Source organism: Acanthochromis polyacanthus, chromosome 14, assembly GCF_021347895.1.
Source record: "Acanthochromis polyacanthus isolate Apoly-LR-REF ecotype Palm Island chromosome 14, KAUST_Apoly_ChrSc, whole genome shotgun sequence".
In the NCBI taxonomy this organism is placed as follows: domain Eukaryota; kingdom Metazoa; phylum Chordata; class Actinopteri; family Pomacentridae; genus Acanthochromis; species Acanthochromis polyacanthus.
The window spans coordinates 31,764,885-31,786,509 of record NC_067126.1 but is presented as its reverse complement, the minus strand read 5'-3'; the positions used below and the strand labels follow the sequence as shown (position 1 = coordinate 31,786,509).

At 39.2% G+C, this 21,625-nt stretch overlaps 3 protein-coding genes across 3 annotated transcripts in view; 2 read left to right on the top strand and 1 right to left on the bottom strand.

Annotated features, from left to right (window-relative positions):
• The first annotated feature begins 116 nt into the window (after window positions 1-116).
• cir1 (corepressor interacting with RBPJ, CIR1) lies at window positions 117-7,600 on the top strand. The gene is made up of 10 exons (XM_022198890.2): window positions 117-298; window positions 1,544-1,638; window positions 1,862-1,935; window positions 2,078-2,091; window positions 3,809-3,864; window positions 3,955-4,003; window positions 4,525-4,645; window positions 5,461-5,567; window positions 5,870-5,955; window positions 6,420-7,600. Exons 1-10 carry the CDS (start codon window positions 227-229, stop codon window positions 7,111-7,113), a joined length of 1,368 nt encoding a protein of 455 aa, XP_022054582.1. The 5' UTR covers window positions 117-226; the 3' UTR covers window positions 7,114-7,600.
• A 2,122-nt stretch (window positions 7,601-9,722) lies between these two features.
• Window positions 9,723-11,765, bottom strand: sp9 (sp9 transcription factor). The gene is made up of 2 exons (XM_022198891.2): window positions 11,602-11,765; window positions 9,723-11,059 (listed from the first exon to the last, which is right to left on the bottom strand). Exons 1-2 carry the CDS (start codon window positions 11,620-11,622, stop codon window positions 9,761-9,763), a joined length of 1,320 nt encoding a protein of 439 aa, XP_022054583.1. The 5' UTR covers window positions 11,623-11,765; the 3' UTR covers window positions 9,723-9,760.
• A 1,660-nt stretch (window positions 11,766-13,425) lies between these two features.
• Window positions 13,426-21,625, top strand: part of LOC110954393 (obg-like ATPase 1) — a 43,571-nt gene continuing 35,371 nt past the window's right edge. The window contains exons 1-3 of the mRNA XM_022198893.2: window positions 13,426-15,185; window positions 15,297-15,388; window positions 20,680-20,823. Of these exons, the coding sequence (XP_022054585.1) occupies window positions 15,171-15,185; window positions 15,297-15,388; window positions 20,680-20,823 (251 nt within the window). The 5' untranslated portion in view covers window positions 13,426-15,170. The remainder of the gene's footprint in view (window positions 15,186-15,296; window positions 15,389-20,679; window positions 20,824-21,625) is intronic.

The following is a 21,625-nucleotide window of genomic DNA, read 5'->3' as shown; positions in this document are numbered from 1 at the left end:
TAACAATATAGTTTTTGGTTTCTATTGTCTAAGTAATGTAGCTGAATTTTAATCTTCACTGGTTCTGTATCAAAGTTTTCTGAGCACAAAACAGTTTAACCAACACGATTCACTCCAATGTGAAACTATCTTCTTGTCGTCGTCGATTTTGTTTACTTGCGTAGGAAGCTAAACTCCGTTAGCTAACAGTAAGGTTTCCACTCAGCTAACGTTACGGGTTTCAGCCATGGGGAAGTCGTTCGCTAATTTTATGTGTAAGAAGGATTTTCACCCTGCGTCGAAGTCAAATATCAAAAAGGTAAGTGCTTGTTAACAGTGTCACTATTTTTGAAGCTAAACAGACGTTAGCTTAGCCTGCTAGCCAAAGAGCTGTGCTGTGTTAGCCTGCTAGCTCAGCTTGTTACGTACTGAAACTAATACTGTGCTAACTTCTTGATAGAAAAATTGATGTAGGAATTCCATAAACTTGCTAAGTTTGTTTTTATAGCTGTGTAGTTGAATAAAAGTAGCCACCGTTTAGTTTCAAGCTAAGGCTGTCTGTAGCTCACTGTGCTGTTGAGTTAAGCGTTATATTACTGTAGATTGTCCATGCAACTTTTATGTTTTCCTACTGCCTGTCAAGCCACTTAAATCACTACACTCACTTTAATTTTATCTGTGCCTTGGAATGTGTAAATACTGTATTCTATGTAACGCTGCTCAACACTTAATTTCAGTCGGGGTTATTAAAGTATCTATCTATCTATCTATCTATCTATCTATCTATCTATCTATCTATCTATCTATCTTGTGAACAGCTCATTTCAGTTTTCCAGTTACACGTTTCAATATGAGTCCATTTACACGTTTTATTAAATGTCTCTGTTTTTCTATTGCAAGCAAATGCTTTGTATAATGGCAGTTCATTGATTGATTCTTGTAACGGAAATTCTTGCTGCTTCTAATGTGTGCTGTTTAATGTTGTGTTTATAATATTTAATGTGGATTGTGTGATTTAGTGTTGGCATCAGCAGCAAACACTGTAGTGATATTTTCCCTTATTATATGTGTGTTTTAATTGTACACTGCCAAGGGACTACAGGTGACTACCTTTAGTCACTTCTGGTACAATATGTTAACCGAAAAATATACTGGATACACACCTCACAGATATATTTAAGAAAAAAAATGTTTACATATTGTTTTCTCTACCGCTGGTAAGGATTTTTAGCCTATGAAATACACAAAAATGTTCCAGTCCAAACTAAAGTCTTCAGATTTAAGTTTGCCACTTAGGAAATTAAAAATAAGTGCATCTTACATCTAAGAAGCTAATATCAGTCAATGTTGTATGATGTAATTCTTTTACCAGTTATCAAAATTATTGTCAACTAATCAACCATCTGATGACAAAACAAGTCATATTTGCTGTAATATGTACATCTCTGTAACAGCATGTAGGCCAACACAGAAGTTGGAAAAGGACATTTTCTTTGACCATATGTCTGTGACACTAAGCAGGACGAAAATGTGCTGTAAGTCTCTCTGTTTCTTTGTCATTTAGGTATGGATCGCAGAACAGAAACTCACTTTCGAGAAGAAGAAGCAAGAAGACCTCATGCAGGCATATCTCAAAGAGCAAGACACTTACAACAACAGGTTAGATTATTATGTAGAAAGATACTTTGTATCTCCTTAGAGTTCAGCTCTCTTACCAAATGTATTTTCCACATTTTATTTTAGTCTTCTTATTAATATATATAGAATATTAAAGAAAGTTAAGATCTGTTTGTGTGTTCGTGTAGACCTCCTTCAACTTAGCATGTTGTAAATTTAAATGCTGTTTAAAAAAATATGAAATACATTGTTTTCTCACTTTTAGGCTTTTAATGGGAGATGATCGTGTTAAAAATGGCCTCAATTTCATGTATGAGGCGCCACCTGGAGCATCCAAAGGTAAATGATCTATTTCACAAAGCAGTTCTGATCCCTAACAAATATTGCAATTCTGGTGATTTTGTTCTTTAGAAAACAGTGCTTAATATTTTAATACTTGTTTTTCTTTGTTTTCTCTTCATAACTGTCATCTATCCTGAAGAGGAAAAGAAAGAGGTAAAGTAATAAAAATTACAAACTTAAAACTGTAAAAAATCGAAGTTCCCAGGGCCTCAACATGATTAGAGAGTCCTCAAAAAAGAGTTAACAGCTTGTATTTATACATGCTGTCTACTGCCCGTCCATAAAAAAAGCAGCACACGTCACTAATATTTCATTGGACCGCCTTTATCTCTGAGAACAACATACGTTCACCGTGGCGTTTGGATAAGCTTCTGCAATGTCACAGCATTATTTCAGTCCAGAGTTGCATTAATTTTCTGCCAAGATCTTATATTGATGATGAGAGAGTCGGACGACATCCCAAACATTCTCAATGGGGCTGATGTCTGGACTCTGTAGAGGCCAATCAATGTGTGAAAATGACGTCTCATGCCCTTGAACCACTAATTGTCAACGTGAGCCCCATGAATCCTGGCATTGTCATCTTGAACATGCCTTTGCCTTCAGGGAAGAAAAACTTCATTGATGGAAAGACCTGGTCATTCAGTATATTCAGCTAGTCACCTGATCAACCCCAGATCATAACCCTAACCCCCACAGGGTGGTAGACACTAGCCATGATGACGGCATCACTTTATCCGCTTCTCTTCTTACCCTGATGCCCCCATTACTTTTGTACAGAGTCAATCTGGACTCATCAGACCACATGACCTTCTTTCATTGCTCCAGGAGTCCAATCTTTATGCTACCAGCAAATTGAATTAATTAGCCTCACTGATCAGTGGTTTTCTTAGAGCTACAGCTGTTTAGTCCCAATCCCTAGAGTCACCTTCACATTGTACATGTGGAAATACTCTTACTTTCTCTATTAAACATAGCCATAAATTCTACTGTTGATTTCCTACGAGCATCTAAGAGTTTGTTCCGACCACAGTTGTTCCTTGAAGATAATGGTTCACCACTACCCGTCAGGTTTTAATAATACGTTGGATGGTTCGTAACCTGATTTTAGTAGTTTCAGAAATCTTCTTGGTTGTTTTCTTTGCTTGATGCAGACCAATAATTTGACCCTTCTGAGACAGATGACCATCCTTTCCATGACCACAGGATATGTCTTCCAACTTGGTTGTTTAAGAAATGAGAAGCTCCTCACTGCATCAGCTAGGGTTAAAGAAGGCGTTGCAGCTGAAACATGTTCATCACTGCAGTAATTATTCAATGGAAGGCTCTTACCTATGTGCTTAGTTAAATCCAAGTGGCGACTCTTTTTTTAGACAGGCAGTGCATTTTGATCATTCTGTATTCAACACAGGACACGACATCCTTTTTCAGAACAAAGTATGGGGAAAGTTCCCTGAACAGCAATGCAATGTGTCTTTGTCTGTATACTCACCGTACAACAAAGGCCAAATAAACAAAGGGATGTTCTCAAACCTAATAGCAAAAACTTCACGGACTAATTACAGTGTCAGGGGATAAAACCCTCCTTAAATGTCATGTAAGCAGTGCATTGCAGACACATCTCCACAGATGAATGTGTTTACTTGTATATGCAGTTTATATGACAAATATGACAGTGCTACAACAAACACGTACACTATATATATCCAGGACCCAGATTTCTGTAGTATGCCACCGTCTGCAATATGTATACAGTATCTTTCTTTTGAACTTAAAAATGTTTCTTTGGGTTTAGTTTACATTTGATTACATTCATTTATAACCAGTAAGGTTTAAATACTGAAATTCATAATGAAAATGTACCTTTCAGGGGGAAGGGGAAGATGAGTACAAATTTGAGTGGCAGAAGGTGGCTCCCCGAGAGAAGTAAGTAGTTTATTTTTACACACAATGAAATGTTCTTGTCTAGTACTGTCAGAATTTACATTATTTTCTCCTTTTTATTGTATCTTGTAGGTATGCAAAGGATGACATGAATATTAGAGATCAGCCATTTGGAATCCAGGTGAGTGATGATTTGTATTAATATGAAGCAGGTGTACCACACAGTTTATTCCTGAACTGGTGGTTAAATGTACGAGAGTCATGAGTTGAGTAAATGAATAGAATATATAATGGCTTTATTATTTTTCTCAGATAATCAGATGCTTTTTTTTCTTTTGAAGCATTGGGTACTTTCATCTTCTCGGGTCCTTGAAAGATCTACAGATGAAACAAACGAGGAAAAGCCTTTCTGTTATAATGTTTTCAGCACATGTTCACAGTGAAGCCGTAGCCTTTGACAAGGGGTCGCATGTAGAGACTGATTTGTTTCCGGGATCAAAAGCTAATGCTTTCTTATGAAATACTCTGATGTATGCACACACATTTGTGAAAGTAAAACCACAGCTTGTTATGTATTAAAAGCCTAACGCATTGATATACTGTATCTTACCTGTAATTGGGAGTTAGTAGTTAAGTTGCCTTAATTTTTGAATAATCCCTACAGTAAACTTTACATCATTGTGTGCCTTGTAACTTCTCAAGGTGCGCAATGTGAGATGCATCAAATGTCACAAATGGGGGCATGTGAACACAGACAGAGAGTGCCCTCTGTATGGACTGTCGGGTATCAACGCCAGCTCGATGGCGTCTGAAGAGGCAGCAGGTACATAAAATAACTCAATATAAAAAATAACAAATGTCATTTTAGATGTCTGTCACTTGATTTGTTTCATGCTGCAGTTTTATCCTAATGTTGCCTTTAAATGTATGTAAACAAGCAATACTGTCTTCATGCTGATTTTATTTTCATTTTATTTATCTGTACATTAGTAACAAGAAAATTAAAATAAGCACCAATGAAGATAAGCACGTATTAACATTATGGTGTATATATTTGGATCGCCTACAATGAGAAGTCATACATTTAATTAAGATGTTGAATTGTAGAATATTTTACTTGCTTGGTTACCAAAATATACATGTATGTTTCTGTTAAACATGCTTGTTGTTAGGTATGCAGTGGAACAGCTAGAATAATCTTTTGTAGCACAAAAGAATAAGGAGCCAGAATAGGAAGGTGCCGGAGTTGCAGGAGCTACACCTACTGTATCTTTCCTCTCAGCCTTCAGCTGGAGCTCCCAGCCTTGAGCTGATTCTGAGTTCTGCAATCAGCGAGTTGAGTAGTAAAGTAATAATGTTTACCCTGGGAGAGTCCAGTCAGTGGTGTTGATGGTGGAGTGCTGTAATGGTCCCCCTCCTGTGCCAGAAGAAAAAATGTAATTATTGTGTATTCTGATTCCCCTAACTGCTGCTTTGGCAGAGAATGATATTGTATGATTTGCTCAGCCGGAAGTGGAGTGAGTTGATTTGATGTCCCATTCTGTTAACAAAGCCGCCTCTGAAATTCCCACTGTGGAGATAGTGGATGGTATGGGTTTGACATCAATGGGACTCTGAGGCTGTGATTTGTGCCAACAGGTCCGTCGATGCACCCCTCGGAGTTAATGGCGGAGATGCGAAACAGTGGGTTTGCCCTGAAAAAATGTGTCCTTGGTAGGAATTCTACTGTTTGTGATCCATCACAGGTAATTGTCTGTCTCACACTGTCATCTTTGTGCACATAGGACAATATACGAACACACACGTATACCATACCCTTGAGAAAGAGAAGACTATAGCTTCGGCGTGTCCTTAGACTGCATCCATTTGCAGGAAAGTGGTTGGTTAATGGCACGGCTGAGGTCAAGTGAACAGATTTGATAAAGAAATTCCATCAGTGTTTAAGGTGTTCAGCTGATGTAATCAAACGTAGGTTTGCCGTCGAGAGTCGTATTTGTCTGTACATTGTGGTTTTGATTCAAGTGCAGATTTCGGTGTGCTTTTGCAGGATTTTGTTGCCAGTGAAGAAGAGGAGGATCCCGAGGTGGAATTTCTGAAGTCATTAACGACCAAACAAAAACAGAAACTCCTCAGGTAAAAACACTACACACTTTACAGTGTTTCCCCCTAGGGATCAATAAAGTTTTCTATTCTATTCTAACAAATGTTATTGTGTTAAAAGTTTAATGAAAATCCTGCTACATGAATGTCGAACTAAAATTTAAATACATTTTAACATAATTTGAAGAATTTTAATCCTTTTGTTGATATTGTAGGCTGATGAGTAAATCTTAGAAATGATCATGAACATTCTGTAATGTTTCTGATGTATTAATTACATATATTAATTAATTTACAATTCTCAAATGTTTTGTGTTTGCGGTCCAATTAGGACATTTCATCAGGAGTTTTTTTCCTCTTCCATTTTTTTTTTTTTTACAGCTTTCCGTTTTCCATGCTTTTAATATGATTCATCAGAATTTATTATGCTGTAATTTTCTGGCATCTTCTGCCTCCTTAAAGAATGCTAATCTATGTTGGTTTTCGTCATTTTGCAGAAAACTCGATCGACTGGAGAAGCAGAAGGCCAAGAAGAAGAAGAGCAAAAAGCAGAAGAAGAAAAGCAAAAGGAAGCACAAGAAAAAGCATGAAAGTAGTGACAGCTCAAGTGACTCCTCCAATAGCAGCGGCAGTAGCAGTGATAGTGGCTCCGATTCAGACAGCCATAGCAAGTCCAAGAGCCAAAAGAGAAAGAAGAACAAGAAAAAAGATTCCTGTCGGGATAACAGCTCTGAGAGCGAGCGTCAAGTCAAGAGTCAGAGAAAGGCCTCTTCTCACAGGAGCAGGTCACGCAGCCCTCACGCTGGACAGAAGCGGCCTAAAGAGGAGTCTGGAGATTATAGACAAACAAAGACAGAGAGGGGAAGGAGCAGGAGTCGAAATCGCTGCCCTGAGCTCAAGATCAAGCTGGAGGGAGGTCAAGAGAGAAAGAGGCCCAGCAGCAGGGACAGGCAGAGACCTAGCAGCTCCAAGTCTGGCTTGGACAGAAGTAGAAGCCGCGAGAGAGGCAGGGAGGACCGAGGTAAAGACAGACATCACAGTAGAGATAGAGAGAGGAACAGAAGTAGCACAGAAGGAAGGAAGGGCAGAACAGCAGATGGGAGGAGTAGAAGCAGAGAAAGGAGAAAAGACAGGGAGGGCAGGGGAAGAAGTAGGAGCAGGAGCCAAGACAGAGCAAAAAGAAAGCACTGACTTTTTTTTTTTTTGGTTTTGCGTTGTGTCCACTCTTACAATATCGAGCAAAAAGTGTAAATGTTGTGCATGTTTCTTGCAAAGTAGTAGTTCTGGTAAACCTATAGGGTCCCTGTATTTAGACATTAAATAGCAGAAATTGTGCGCGGCTCTCCTTTTCCTCCAGTAGAGGGAAGCAGTAGCCTAGAAATATCCAGACAGAGCTCAGAGCTTCTGATGCTGTTTTGTACTGTATGAAAGGCTCTAAATTAATTGATTGCCATTGGAAGCAATTTGCAGCTGATCCGTTCATGGGAAAATGTTGGACTCATTTCATGGTGAGACAAGTTCCGTTGCTGCAGCTTTTATTTTTTTAAATTTTACTTTCATGAGGGAGTCTTTTTTTGGGGGAAACTGGCATTGTAAGCTGTAATTCTTGGACGGCTGTTGATTCCTGAAACAAAAAATTAGAACTTTAATTCTCTGATTAAAGATTTAAACCTCTCAATTTATTGGGCTATTTATTGCAATGTTTGAAATTAATGCCAGAGTGGTAGATTTAGTAAAAGTGAAGCTGTGAATTTGTATGTTGGCTGATGAGCTTATTAGTTTATTTAAGATTGACACCTGATAAGGACTTAATACACGTTATTTAATATTATTAAATTAGTAAGTGATAGTATTTCATCAATTTTCAGGGCGGGTTCCTTGATTGAAATAGTATTTTTACGTTTTCTCTGAATATTTAAATACGTTCTGCTGAGATTTTGCGGACGTCAAAAACGAACAGAAATGAAAGTAATATGAATTTTGATGAAAATAAATGCTAGGATCGAAACTAGCGCAAGCAATATAGAAGAAATATGCTCCCTGTATTTATTTTATTAAGACATTTTGTAGCTTTTTTATATTTATCCATGGGAAATTGTGCAAATAAATAGCGAGACGGACTTTGGAATTAAGCGTTTGTCTTTTCAAATTAAAATGTCTCAATTTTATTTTGACGGGCTACGTCTCAAACTATAATTTTGAGCTCAATGAAAAATGATCAGCAATTATATTTTACCTCTAAATTTATTTTATTTTCTTAAATGTGTCGTCAAAAAATATATTTCGGCATTTTTCCTTTGCTGTAAGTTTAGCTTTTTATGTTTGGATTTAATTCAAACTGAATTTGATAGTTTGCACTATCTGCTCGTTTCCTTGAAGCCGCTGTTACACAAAAGGAAATGAAAATAATTTCCCTCTATTGCCTTCTGGTCAATTTAACATCCTCTTCAGAAAAAAAAGAAGAAGAAGAGAGGGTGTCTGGATGAGATGCTTTTCCATGACGCATTCCCAGTCCTGGATTCACGCTGTAATTATTCCCCGGCTTTTTCTTTGAGAGTCGGACGCTGCACTGGGTAAGCACAAAGAAGTCAGAGAGCATCCTTGAACCCTTTCAATACGGGGCCACTGATATTCAAATAACATGCAGGCACCATTTGACTGCGCTGTGCAAGGAGCATTTAAAATTCAACATTTGCATGTGACTCTTTGCCCCACTCTTTTTTTCTCTCTCTCTAAAGTTTAAAAAACTGTTCCCATAACATCTATGTGGTTTCTGGCAAAGAGAAAAGAAGCCATATCCTTATTGTCGGCCCATCGATTGGTATGCAAATGAAAGCAGTTAATTTGGACAATTAGAATAAATATTCGGGGACCTTTGTCATCGAACCCCCTTGGAAACCCCCCGATAAAGTGAAACCGAACAAAAGATGTCTCGGAGATTAATTAGATATTTGATAAGACACGAATCCCTAATCGCAAATACAAGACACATGGGGCTGCGATGTGCTCCAAGTCATAATTAATACCATTTAACAAGATTTTCATTTGGGCATGAAATGTCTTTTCCGGGGCATTAAACATTGATTTATTCCATAGGGGGGAAATAGTGCAAGTCAAGGTATTGTAGGTGATTTTTAAGAAAAAAAAACACCCTCACGTTTTAAAAGAAATTCCTAAATTATTTTTATAAATTTTCAAATTAAATCCTACCAAATAATTAAACAAAAATATAAAATCTACATCACACACTTGCAGCCTTTTTTAAGATGTTTTAATTACGATAAAATGAAAGTCTTATACGTGTGACTTTATACAGGTAAACATTTATATATAGATATTTTTTAGCAAAGAAATAAAATGGTTAACCAAAGTTTTAAAAAGCTGTGTACATACATATCCACAAAGTGCGTCGAAAGTAAACTCCCTGATTTCCAGGATACCAACACGAATAAAACAATCATAGCCTAACATTTACATGAAAAGAACACAGAGTTTTAGTCGTCAATATACAAGATGGAACTCACATTGTCCAACCAAAGTTCAACAGGTTTCGCGCACCCTTTAAGCAAACATCCATTTCATTTTCAAGTTGTCCCTAAAAATTGTCCTGGAGGCCTACAGTTAGTAAATCACTCTGTTTCTTTAGATGAACTCACGAATGAAATACTCGTTACGCCTGTGGAGAATATATCTTTTTTTTCTCTTTTAGATTTTTGCTTCTTGGAAATATTTTCTCCTTTTTATTGTCTGTCAAATAAGACCCGTTTCGTTGCTGTGCAGTTTTTTGTTTTTGAATGTGGTTTCATTTTTTTTTTTTTTTTAAGAGGGAGAAGAAGCCTCAGGGCTCGTCGTGAGGAGACGGATCCTTTACAGTGATTCTGGGGTTCACACCCTCCAAAATAAGTTCTGGGGACTCGGACCTCGGGGTCTCCAGGTTACTGGTGTCGGTGTCACTGTCGCTCCCCTTTTTGCCTCCTCCGCCCGCCGTGTGCGTTTTGATGTGCTTGCTCAAATGGTCACTCCGCATAAAGCGCTTGTTACACACCGGGCATGCAAACCGTTTCTCTCCGGTGTGGGTGCGCAGGTGTCTCTGGAGCTCATCGGACCGAGTGAACCTTTTGCCACAGAAAAGCCAGTTGCAGACAAAAGGCCGCTCGCCGGTGTGCCATCTCAAATGCGCCTTGAGGTGAGATGTCTTTCCGTACACTTTACCGCAGCCGGGAATGTGGCAGCTGTGGAGTCCTTTTCTCCGCAGACTGGCCCCGGCGGGTCCCAGCCGCTCAGCCTCCTGGCAGTTCGGACAGTCACATGTTGCTCTGCCGGAGTAGCGCCTGGACGACCTGGAGGAGCTGCTTATTCCTGAGCTGCCCCCTGAAATCATGGCGTTGGCGGCAGTAGCGTCTGTGTAAGTGGGGATGACCGTTTTGAAACCGTCCTGCGTTAACAGGTGCTGACTGGTGGACAGGAGGTGAGACGCGGTCGGGCTGATTCCGGTGGAGCTGAACGCCGAGTGGGTGAGCGAGGAGAAGTCCGGGTTGTAGCCACTCAGCTGGGAGTGGATAGCCTGCGGGGTCCCGGAGTGCAGTGAGGTCTGGAGGGTGCTTGCGGGATTCTGGACATCGAGCCACGACCCGGGGTTCGTGTGGACATCCCACCACGAGGACGCCCCGTTGGCGACCTCACCAGAGATAGTTGAGTGGAACCCCGACTTGTACCACGACTCGTACGGGTGCGCCATCCCCACCCGCGGGTACAGAGTCTCTGCTGATGTGTGGACTTTGGAGATAAAAGCAGACTGTCCAGACTCCTGGGTCGTGACGCTGGCAGAGTTGGAAAACAGACCGCTGTACTCTGTGGAAAACGCGGACGAGGTCGGGGAGGTGGAGGCTAAGCAAAAGGCGCTGTTGCCTGTGCCACTGGTCGGTGTTAGTCCTGTCGAAGCTCGGCTTGTTGCTACTGTGAAGCCGGGCAGACTGGATCCCAAGTTGCAGCTGGAGGAGGATCTCTTCCACGGGTGAAATCCACCTTTGGAGAAAGCGCTGGAGTCTGGTAAAGTTGTGAGAGGACTGGTGTTGCCAATTTTGTTGCAAGTTGCAGCCAGCATCGCTAGAGGTGTAGTTCCAAACCGTGGCTCTTCCTAAAAGAAACACACAAAAAGTTGGACTCAAAACACGGAATGACAAATGGGAGAACATTTTTTCTTGCTTCACCCGGAGGCAGCTTGTGCCCCACAAAACAAGAGTTCAGTAAATCAATTAGAACCGCAATTCAAATTTAGTGTAACTTAGCTCAAACACTTTTAAGGAGGGAGGCGACTCGAATAATTATTATTTAAAGGTTTCTGTACAAATACTGCAACAAATAAAACACTCAACAACAATCAGGTTTATCAAGTGTCTCAAAATAAGAAGAGGAGCGCGCAGACAATATTACAACCACAACAAAGTTTGCCCAGCTCTTGTTTCATCATTTGTTCGCTGCTAAAAGTTCATTTTTATACCAAAAAAACAACGGAAACAAGTTAAGTAATGACACACAACACAGCAGTAAATCTTAAGTAGCTACAGACGTGAAAACACGCGTGTTCACAGAAGCAGCAAACACATTTTGTTGCAAAGGAAAGCGGGCAGCAGTAACTTTACGCGCAACTTTTACGCATAAATACAAAGTCAGACTCACCCCAAGTATAGACGTAGCCATATCCAGGGTCTGTGCTGTGGTGAGAGTGTTCGCGATTTCAGTGCTGTATGGCTCCAATTTGATTCAGATTTACCGTGTTGACTCAGGTCACACGGTTTCTCTCTTGGCTCGCAGCTCCCAACACTACCTAGTTGTAGTGAGCGTGTTCTTTGAAGTACAGCTGGCGACGACGCGCAGCCAATCTAATAGCTGCATTCATGGCTGGGGTTTGAAGTCAGCCAATGGGAGAGCCGTCCACAGACAGAAACACCAAAAACCCCGCCGTCAATCATGTGTTGTGCAGCCTCTGCTCAGACTGTCATACAAGACACGATTTGGTATTTTTTAATGCATACAGTTATTTTTATGTATTCTCACACGAAGGCTCAATGTCTCCTTTCATTGCAGAATTGAGTTCACACGTCAATTCTCCACGAGGTAAGCTTTTCACTAATTTTTTTTCTTCCTTGTGGATTGTGGCGACACTCTTCCATGTGTAATTCCAGGTTTCCCTTTTCTGATTTTTTTCAATATTCAGATCATGTGAAACACGTCATTAGGAAATTGTTGATTTAAGCGCAGAGTACGGATGTGAGCGATAACTTGGAGATGACTTCATCAAAACAGTCTGCAGTCAGTGTCTGCTGCTGCTGCTGCTGCTGCTGTTGTGTTAGACATGGCACAGTTAACGCACAGTGGGGAAACAGCTGGTGTAGTGTGCTCTGTGCCACATTTTAAAGTGTTTATAACCCAAAATCGGGGATGGATCAAGTTTAGCGAAGAAGTCCAGAGACAGGCCTGACAGCGCAGACGTCACTTCTCTAACCGCAAGTTGGATTATTTATGAAGTGGCTGCATGAAAGCGACTAAATATGTGAAGAAAAACTGCTTCAGACTCGTAATTAATCAACTAACCTCCAGTTTGTTTTTAACTTCAACCCAAAAATATCACGCGCGTCTGCGTCCGTGCGTGTGGTCGTGTTGGCGCACGCCCGTTGCCGTCCGTTCCCCACCCCTGCTTACTTGTTGGGGGGGCAGTGCAGGTGAGGGGTTAATTAAAACTGACAGCTCGCTTTATCATGTAGTAGATGTGTTTTAAAAGACTCCTGTTGGAAAAAGTTTGAGCTCGCAGCAGGAGGTGGGGGGACACCTGGTGTAAGAGCGCCAGGCATCTCCATTAAGCTGCTTTAACAGGAGACACGGTGCCTGTCTATTAGCTGAGAAATAAAATTTAACGGCAATTTAATTAAATTGTGGACAATGACGAGGATGCGGTGTTTCACCAATTTTCCCCTCAGCTCGAGATTCTTCTTTTTTATTATTATTTCCCTCTCTCTCTCTCTCTCTCTCTTTGAATATCACAATTCAATAAAGCCCGCATATTCCATAGCTTGATAAAACGCTTAGGGATAATGGCATAATGTAAAATTGACCTGCTCTGCTGTGATTCATCATCCCTTTAAAAGTTAAAGCAATTTTCTAGAGAAAGGCTTGACCGAAAGATGTGCATTACAGTATTCAAAACGGGCAAATAATGCTCTATTATAGAGTATGAATGCTGCCAGTAAACACAGGCGCAATTTGTTCAAATACTCCCCTCTTTCTTTCTTTTTTTTTTTTTGCTTTAAAACCCCACCTTTGGAAGGGTGAATAAAAATCAGTCTCATGAAATACTCAGCGCTGCCAAGAAAATGGAATCATTTTTTGCAATCATGACAATTTGGCAGAGTGCTGTTAACAGTATTAAATGTCTGCTCTTCATAAGCACAGTTGATTGTTTCTAAAGAAGTTAAATTAATTCCAGCGTTAAATGAAATGTAATGCAGAATGTAAGCATTTCTTTTCACTATAATTTCTTTAGAAGGAATCGGAAAAATAGCTCCAACCTTCATTATTTAATTAAAAAACATGATTTCACCATGTCTGTAAAGAATTAATAATAGAGAGGTATTACAATTGCTGCTTAATATTCTAGTATTGTATTTAGTATTATATCTCAGTAATGAGCAATATGAGGGTCCTAACAAAGAAATGTGTAAAGGAATCACAGGATTTATATGCTCTGTTAAATGTAGCCTTTTGATACTTTTATTTAAATTTATTTGCACAGAAATATATTTGTTGGATTAACCTTGAGCAGCACAATATTGGTGATTTTTCAGACAATGTGTGTTTGGGACAAGAGGGCAGAACATGAGCTCGCCTTGTCATTCAAGTGAAAATTCTGAGCTGAATCTGTAATTCTGGACTCCATTCGTGAGCACTTCTCTGTGGCAATTAGGAGCCTATTACAAGCCATTAGATTGATCAATGTACCTTAAACAATGGGAATGATTTATTTGGTCGAACAAAACGCTCTGCATCTATTGTGATGAGTCTAAGTGGGGGTGCATCCATCAACAAAAGATAAATGATTAATTCAGACCTATTCATTTAAATTCTTTCTACAAAGCCAGCCTCACTTGCCTCAAATCCAGATTATTAGAGCCTCATTTTCTGCATGTTAAACTAGACAGGCTGCTGGATTGGGCAATGGTGTTTGGTTGTGCCCCTGTGTGCTTTAATTTGTATTTCTGCACAGGCAAGTTTATTTGAGGATGTTTAACTAATTGTTGTAATTTCGTGTGCTCATGTGGCTACACCTGCGTCTCCCAAAGGGGGCTGGAAAGAGCTACGAGTGAGGGGATGTTTCACTTTATTTCTGTGGTGCTGAAGCTGCACATTTTTATGTGAAAATTCCACTTGTGTCATAGGGAATCAGCGGAAGCTCAGGAAATAGGAAAATGTGTATAGGTTTTGTCAAGATGTTTTGCTTAGTGTATCTTCTTTTGCTTTCAGATATTTCTGCGTTGTAAAATTTATTCTATTCCATTGCAAAAATATAAAGATAATGTTTAAAAAAAAAACAGCTTGTCTTCTTGATGTCTTACTTTAAATGACAAGCTCTGCATTTCTTCTACCACTTAGTTTTTTTTATTTGTGCATTAAGGTTGCCAGCTCATTCTTTTTTCTGTGACAGGTAAACAAGCCACAGTAAGAAAGTGGAATTGACATATATTAAAGTATAGTTAAATAAACTGTTTTACAGCAGGGATTTATTGCTGTAAGATGTCAATAGGCTATAAAACAAAAAGAATTGGCAAAAATTGCTTGGACCTGTCAGGATTGAGACACAATTCATGAACGTCTTCAGTTAGTCGACTGTCAGGACGGATTCTAATAATAATACAAACTGACAGTACAGTCAAACCTCTGATAAAGATGATTTTTTTTCTTTTAATGCCCGCTTTTCAATAGTACTATGCAGGGTGGATCTTAAAGAAGCTTGTCAACCCACATCGATATTATCGACAGCTAAATTTGGAGGTGCTGGTCAGCTTGCCAGCTTACAGTGTCAACTTTCATTTCCAGAGGCTGCATGTTCTATTTCGAGCGCAGGGAGCCAGCTAGATGAAGTGCAGTGGACTGGTTTCATTTGAGGACTTAGCTTAGCTCATTTTCTGTCAATGAATGTGCTTTTCTGAGTTTGCGAGCTGTCGTGGAAGTCGGTAAAACCTGAGGTGTGAGAAATGGCTCCAAAAAAGGTGTGTTTTTGTTAAGGGGTAGGTCCATTCAAATATGAGCGCACATTGTTTAGGTTATGTAATGGTAAGTGGTCTTTCTGACTGCAGGCATTTCCACATTGTCTTTATTAGGGCAAGGGAGGTGATGTACCAAAGCCACCACCACTGATTGGAAGGTTTGGCACCTCACTGAAAATAGGAATTGTCGGCCTGCCCAATGTTGGGTAAGTAAAATGATTTTATTTTTATATGGCTTTCTCACTGCATTGACAAGCATGCGCCCTGCCTACTTCTGAACTATATTTGCCTTCTGCGATACCACAAATATGAATTCATGTAAGGCGAGATGTAAACCCTGCACAGTACGCTGCATGACCAAGGCGAACACATTCAGGTTTATGAAACTTCTGATTTCATTTAGGTTTTTGGCAGCAGTTGTGCAAGTTTCTCTACAAAGAGTTGTGACACCTTGTGCGTGCTAGACTGAATACTGCACCAAGAAAAATGTAATGCACATGATTTTAGACATACATGCCGAGAAAACAAAAACCATGACGGCCTGTGGAAAGTCTTTCTGTGTTCTTTAACAACCGCAACAATGTTTCTATAACTGTCAAGTGTCTGCAGCCACATGTGCTCCCCGCAGCCAGGGATCAAATTCAGCAAGAGGTTTTCAACCAGTGGCTTTCGTTGCATGCATCTTAACTTTCTCTCCGTTTAAGACAAGTGTTAGGATTGAGAGCGAACTTGTGACAGCAAAGAGAACATGGGGTTCTAATAAAACTGCTAAAGTAGCATTTATGTTCTTCTGTCTGTGAATTTACGAATGTGTTTCGCAATTTCTGTTAATTAGACAAAATACATGTTTAATTCTGTTCCATCTTATTGTTGTGTCAACATTTGAATATAGTTTCTACCACACCACTTGATGAAATCTACCACTACTGTACATTTTTGCACATCTTGACCTTTTGCACCATAAATATTGCACATATTGCACATTTGTTTGTATGTTCAATACTGTCTACTTCATTATGTATGAGTAGATTTTCACCTTTTGCATCATAAATATTCTTTATGTTATTGTATTTTTCCACTTTTCTTTGTATGTTCAGTATTGTCTACCTCCATTTGTACAAATGAATCCGAGTGACGTGTTGAATGAGCAGATTCTACCTTTATGTTAATCACGGCTCTAGGTAGAGATACAGTAAAGCCATTGCATACAACTATATGACAGCAAGCAAAAATGAACCTACTTTCTTACTACTTCCTACTATTTGTGCAGAAAATGTAAAATGATAATTGAATGAGAAGCATTAGCAAACTCTGTCGTCAATTTGTTTTGAATACCCACTTATCACTCATCGTAGCACGCACTGGTCAAAGGTGAGGCTGCATGCTAGACAGCTCTGTGGGCAAATCACAGGGAAAAACACACACGCTAACGCTAACATATTCATGTCTCGGGCAATTTGTGAGTTAAGAGGCTGGCATACTGTTTGCATGTCAGACCTGGTCAGACAAATCCATTTTGTCAGCATCTACAAAGACCTTCAGCAACATCAGTGGCAGAGCGTAATCACAGGACAGACCCTACATGACTCCTCTGTAGCCCCCTTTGAGTTACAGGAAGGCTCCAGTGGTAGGTCATGTTCTGTTCAGCTGACAGGTTCTCATCTTTTTTGCAGCTCCATAAAACATGTTTTTTAAGTGATTTTCAACATGACAGTTGTTTTGAAGCAGCCTAGAAAGTTTTGTGAGATCTGAAAACTGCAAGTTTTGAAAGGACAGAAAAGCCTATGATCTCGAGAGAAATATGTAAAACTGAAGTCATTGAGATAGATTAGTTAAACTGTGCACAGACTGGGGCTGTTTTTGAGCAGACACGTATTTGTTATATATTTAGATGTGGATCGTATGCGGTGCTTCTACAGATGTTTGTTCACATGTGGTGTGTGTTGGTTGCTGTTTTGCCAAGTTTTGGAGATTATTGCACAAAGCTCTGACTCTCTAGTGTCCAGTGTTTTCATTTCTAACCACAGAGAAACCACAATTTCTTCCTGGTTTAAGAAGTAGAGCTCACTGAGGTTGTGGTCTGCCATACCATATTTGTGTCAAAGTACAACTTGTCAACCCTCCTATGGTTTCTTCATGAATGAACTATGTTCAGATGCCTGCCAGCTGTTAGTTGGGCGTAACTGACCATTCTTCACACATGGGGAAACTTGAGAGTGGGATTCAGCCAACCTTTCAGCTATTTCTACACTTAGACCGGCGCATGTTCAGAATGTTTACCGCCATTCTTCTGCTCATAGACAGGAAAATGTCGTGTCCATTTAACCCCTGTAGACCCAGACTGTACTTATTGCTTAAGATACCTGCCTTTAGCATCTCTCTTCCCTCCCCTTGCCTCATGAAGCTGATTAAGAAGCCAGTGTCTTAAAAAAAAAAATCAAATAATACCTTCTTGTACCTTGTGTATCTTTATTAAATTTGCATGTTTTTCCCTATATAGGCTTTCCATTCTGTTTCAGCTGTTCTGATATACAGAATGGGTAAGTGTTTGCTCAGGGAAGCACTCTCATCATGACACTGAATTAGGCAGCTTGCATGAGGATAACCAAGATGATTAAGATTAACAAGCCATTCAAGCTGAAAAACAAAGAAGCACACTTCCTCAGGCAGGCTAATATATTAGCTTGGAGGTCATCCTTTCTGATATGGACTGTCCCTAACAGAAACATCATCCTTTAGAAGCATAGATGCTGCAGAATCATAAATCTCACCCTCCTGTTTAACTTGTATTTACTTCTTTATTAATCAGATTAAAAATGAAATAAAATAAAAGCAACAAAAAATTCCTTATGTCTAGTACTTTGGTTTAAAGTTGAACATTTTTTCATTTTAAGTCATAGCTCATTACAGTTATATACTAAGTGTATGTGCAGAGTTAACTAAATTATTGTTTCTTGTGATGCATGCATAAATTTACCTCTTAACAATAACCCATCAAGACTTCAATCACAGATGTGAATAAGTCATTAGCACATGCTTGTTTTTTTGTCCAACACACATTTTCAGCTTCTTTGGACATTGGGATCAAACAATCCATTGGAGAGGTTGACTTTAATGGACTGATTTTAACCTGTAGGTGTGATGAATGATTAATCTTTGTCAAAGCAAGCTACAAAGGAGAAGTATTAACCAACCAAGCGGATCCTTAACTTCTACTGAGACTTACAAAATACATTTATTTACTAAAAAACATGAACAAATTCTATATTTGCATAATTGAAAATGAAACCACAACTGAAATGTTAAATAACACATTTAGTAATTTAAACAACCGGAAAAATCAGAAGCTCAAAGTATTTTGAATCAGAGTCAAATATTATATAAGGTAAAATGTATCCTGCAATAAGTAATCTTGAAAATTACCCAAAATCCTCAGTGGAGCCTTTTTTCCCCCATTCTTTATCATTTCTTTAACAACATAATAATCACCTTGATTTTCTAGTAGTGAAAACATATTTATGAATTGACAGAATAATCTTAATTCAAGATCTACTTGATCCACCTCCCACCCTTCATCAATATGAACCTTTAGATACATGACAAGTCTATATACAGACAGGTGACAAATTAAAGGAAAAACCTGAATAAATGAGTGGAGAAACACAACAAATCCAGACGCCTCCACACAGGTGCACTGCAAGGTACACTTACGCAATTAACATCCAATCACGCAGTGTGGCACAAAACTGCTGAACAGACACAGCTGATTCAGATTCTGTAATGAGATATCAAGAGGAAAAGATCTAAGTGAGTTTGAAAGAGGGTTCATTGTTGGGACCCAGAGGGCAGGAGCTTCAGTCACAAAGACTGCTCAGCAGTGATTGAAGTGACGTCTGCATTTAGATTTGTAGGAAAGACAGTAAATAGGGTTGAAAATTGTGGTTGACAGTGCACATTTGATGACCGATAACTGAGAATGTCAATGCAGGATGTGATCAGACTGTAAGCAAGAACAGTCTGTTGACAATTACACAGAGAAGAATATTATAGTAATGATATGCAGTATATACAGTGGCTGAGCTCCTCATTACAGCAATGAACACACACTTGAAAATTAAGTGTTGCCAAAACCTTTGATACATGTTATCAGAAGTTTTGGGGAAAAAGTCAAGACAGTGAACAAGCACCTCTATGTTTGATCCATACAGTGAGGAAATCCATGGTCTTTCATTGAATCCTTATTATCCTGATTGGAGTGGTCTCTTTTAGGGGGAAAAATCCAATCTACAGGCCACAAGGGATCTCTGAAGGTTTAAATATAATATTATGTGAATATAAACTATGGCATGTGCAGTCACCAGATCTTGAGTCAATTTTTCATGCAAGAGGGATTTTAGTCTGACCTTTTTAGACTGATTTTAGACGGAGTTCTTCACCAATATCATCAAAACACCAACTTAGCAAATATCTTTTGTAAGAATGATGTTTCATCCCTCCGGTAGAGTTATGAGGACTTTGGACAATCAGTACCTAGCATTTATGTACAGTCTATGATGCCAAAAAACCTCCCAAATAAACATTTTTGTTTGTGACATTTTTAGTATAGTATAGACCATAGTGAACTCTGTTGAAGTTTTAGGTTGATATCGGGGCTCCACCTAAAAATATGTCTCCCCCCTATAATTTTCTGTGACCCACCACTGGGAAAACACTGGTCTAGAGTCTGGCTGCAAACCTTTCAAGACACATCACTTTTCCTGTTACTGATAAACGTATTACCCTTAGATTTGCACAGGAATAAGTAAGTAATTTTTTCTGTTATTTGTTTTATATTAATGATTAAAAAGTTTCACCTGCGAGTGGCTGTAGTTTTCCGGTGGATTGCTTTTCTTTTTTTTTTTCACCAAGGTGACCCAGCAACAGCCTTTAAGTATGTTAAAGTCTTCGTCTCGCTTTATATAAGGAATTAATTTATGCACTTTAGTGGTCTCAAGCAATTTCCTGCCTATAGAAGTTAGCCATCATTTCAATGTGAAGCACTAAGTGAGAGAATAGAGATGGCAAGTCTTGGATTATAGTCTCTGCCATGCCATTATTACTGTTAGACACTTGCCATTGTCTGTAGATTCTGAAGTACACTTGAGCCGCCTTGTACCACAGAACATAAATCTCTCTGTGATCACAACATGAGGCAGCACTTTGTTGATCCTGTTCAACAGCTAAGATCTATCAGAAATCTAAATGCCCCTCGGCCCCAATTACAATTGATCTATTATGGGATTATCTAACCATGTCATTGACGTAGCATTTTACAAAGTATTTTTGAGTGAAGAGCTTCAAAATTAAGCCCATTAGAATAACCTTTTGTGTCTGGTGTGAAAATAAAGTTAATCTCTAATAAGGTACTGAAGTATTTCAGGATCATGCTATGGAATCTTTGGGCTCTACACACCAGCACTTTCAGATGTCTTGACCTCACTGCTGTTTTTATTTTCAGGAAGTCAACCTTTTTCAACGTGCTGACAAAGAGTCAGGCTGCGGCTGAAAATTTCCCCTTCTGCACCATTGACCCAAATGAAAGCAGAGTGCCCATTCCAGATGAACGCTATGATTTCCTCTGCCAATTCCACAAACCTGCCAGGTACGGGGTCTCATCGTTCGCGTATTATTCACACTTCAGATATGTAGTTTTTGATGGTGCTGTTGCTATAGGTATGACAAAACATATAACAGTGTTGCTGACATGTAGCTGCGCGGTGTGTTCTGTGTGATGTTACAGTCTGTGCCTTTGAAAGAAAAACCTCCAGGACCTGGTTGTCATACACATTCATAGAGGCTGTTAAATCAAATTGAATTCAGGTTGGGTGTGCTGGATTATATATGATCTATACTGTGCATCGGACACATTCAAAATAGATCCCATTCCACTCCTATTTATCCATATTTACACCGGTAACAACATGAATTAAAAACACTGATACCTACCTGTCTACCCTACCTGCCTCTCTTCGGGTAATATTCTACATATTTTTATTAAAAATGTCCAAAAACAACAATGAAATGATTCTGCTAAGCATAGTACTATCAGTGTAGCCAAAGCCTGACATCCTATGTCTCTATGTCACTGACCTACATTAGTATCCGAAAATGGTTAAAGTGAGCCATCCAGCTGCCTCAAATTGAAAATCACTCAATACATATTCATCTGCACCTGAAAATAGTCTGTAATCAATCCAGTATTTACTTATTTTCAAGCAATATATATTTAAAAAAATATGTTTTTAGGCCACCACAAGATCTTTTTAAACAAATAAAGGGGCATACAGCATTTGTGTTTTACTAGTAAAGATGTACAGACAGTGAGGAGAAGTCAGAGCGCATTGACAGATTGTAGACACACAGACCTTTTTTAGTGCAGACATTTCGACTTGTCACAGTAGGGA

Bases quoted from the DNA above. Each gene is read 5' to 3' on its own strand.
- cir1 (XM_022198890.2), top strand. From the start codon at position 227: ATGGGGAAGTCGTTCGCTAATTTTATGTGTAAGAAGGATTTTCACCCT. The intron at 3,865-3,954 runs GTAAGTAGTTTA...TGTATCTTGTAG, and splicing joins AAGGTGGCTCCCCGAGAGAA to GTATGCAAAGGATGACATGA. The intron at 4,646-5,460 runs GTACATAAAATA...TTGTGCCAACAG, and splicing joins GGCGTCTGAAGAGGCAGCAG to GTCCGTCGATGCACCCCTCG.
- sp9 (XM_022198891.2), bottom strand. From the start codon at position 11,622: ATGGCTACGTCTATACTTGGG. The intron at 11,060-11,601 runs GTGAGTCTGACT...TGTTTCTTTTAG, and splicing joins TGGCTACGTCTATACTTGGG to GAAGAGCCACGGTTTGGAAC.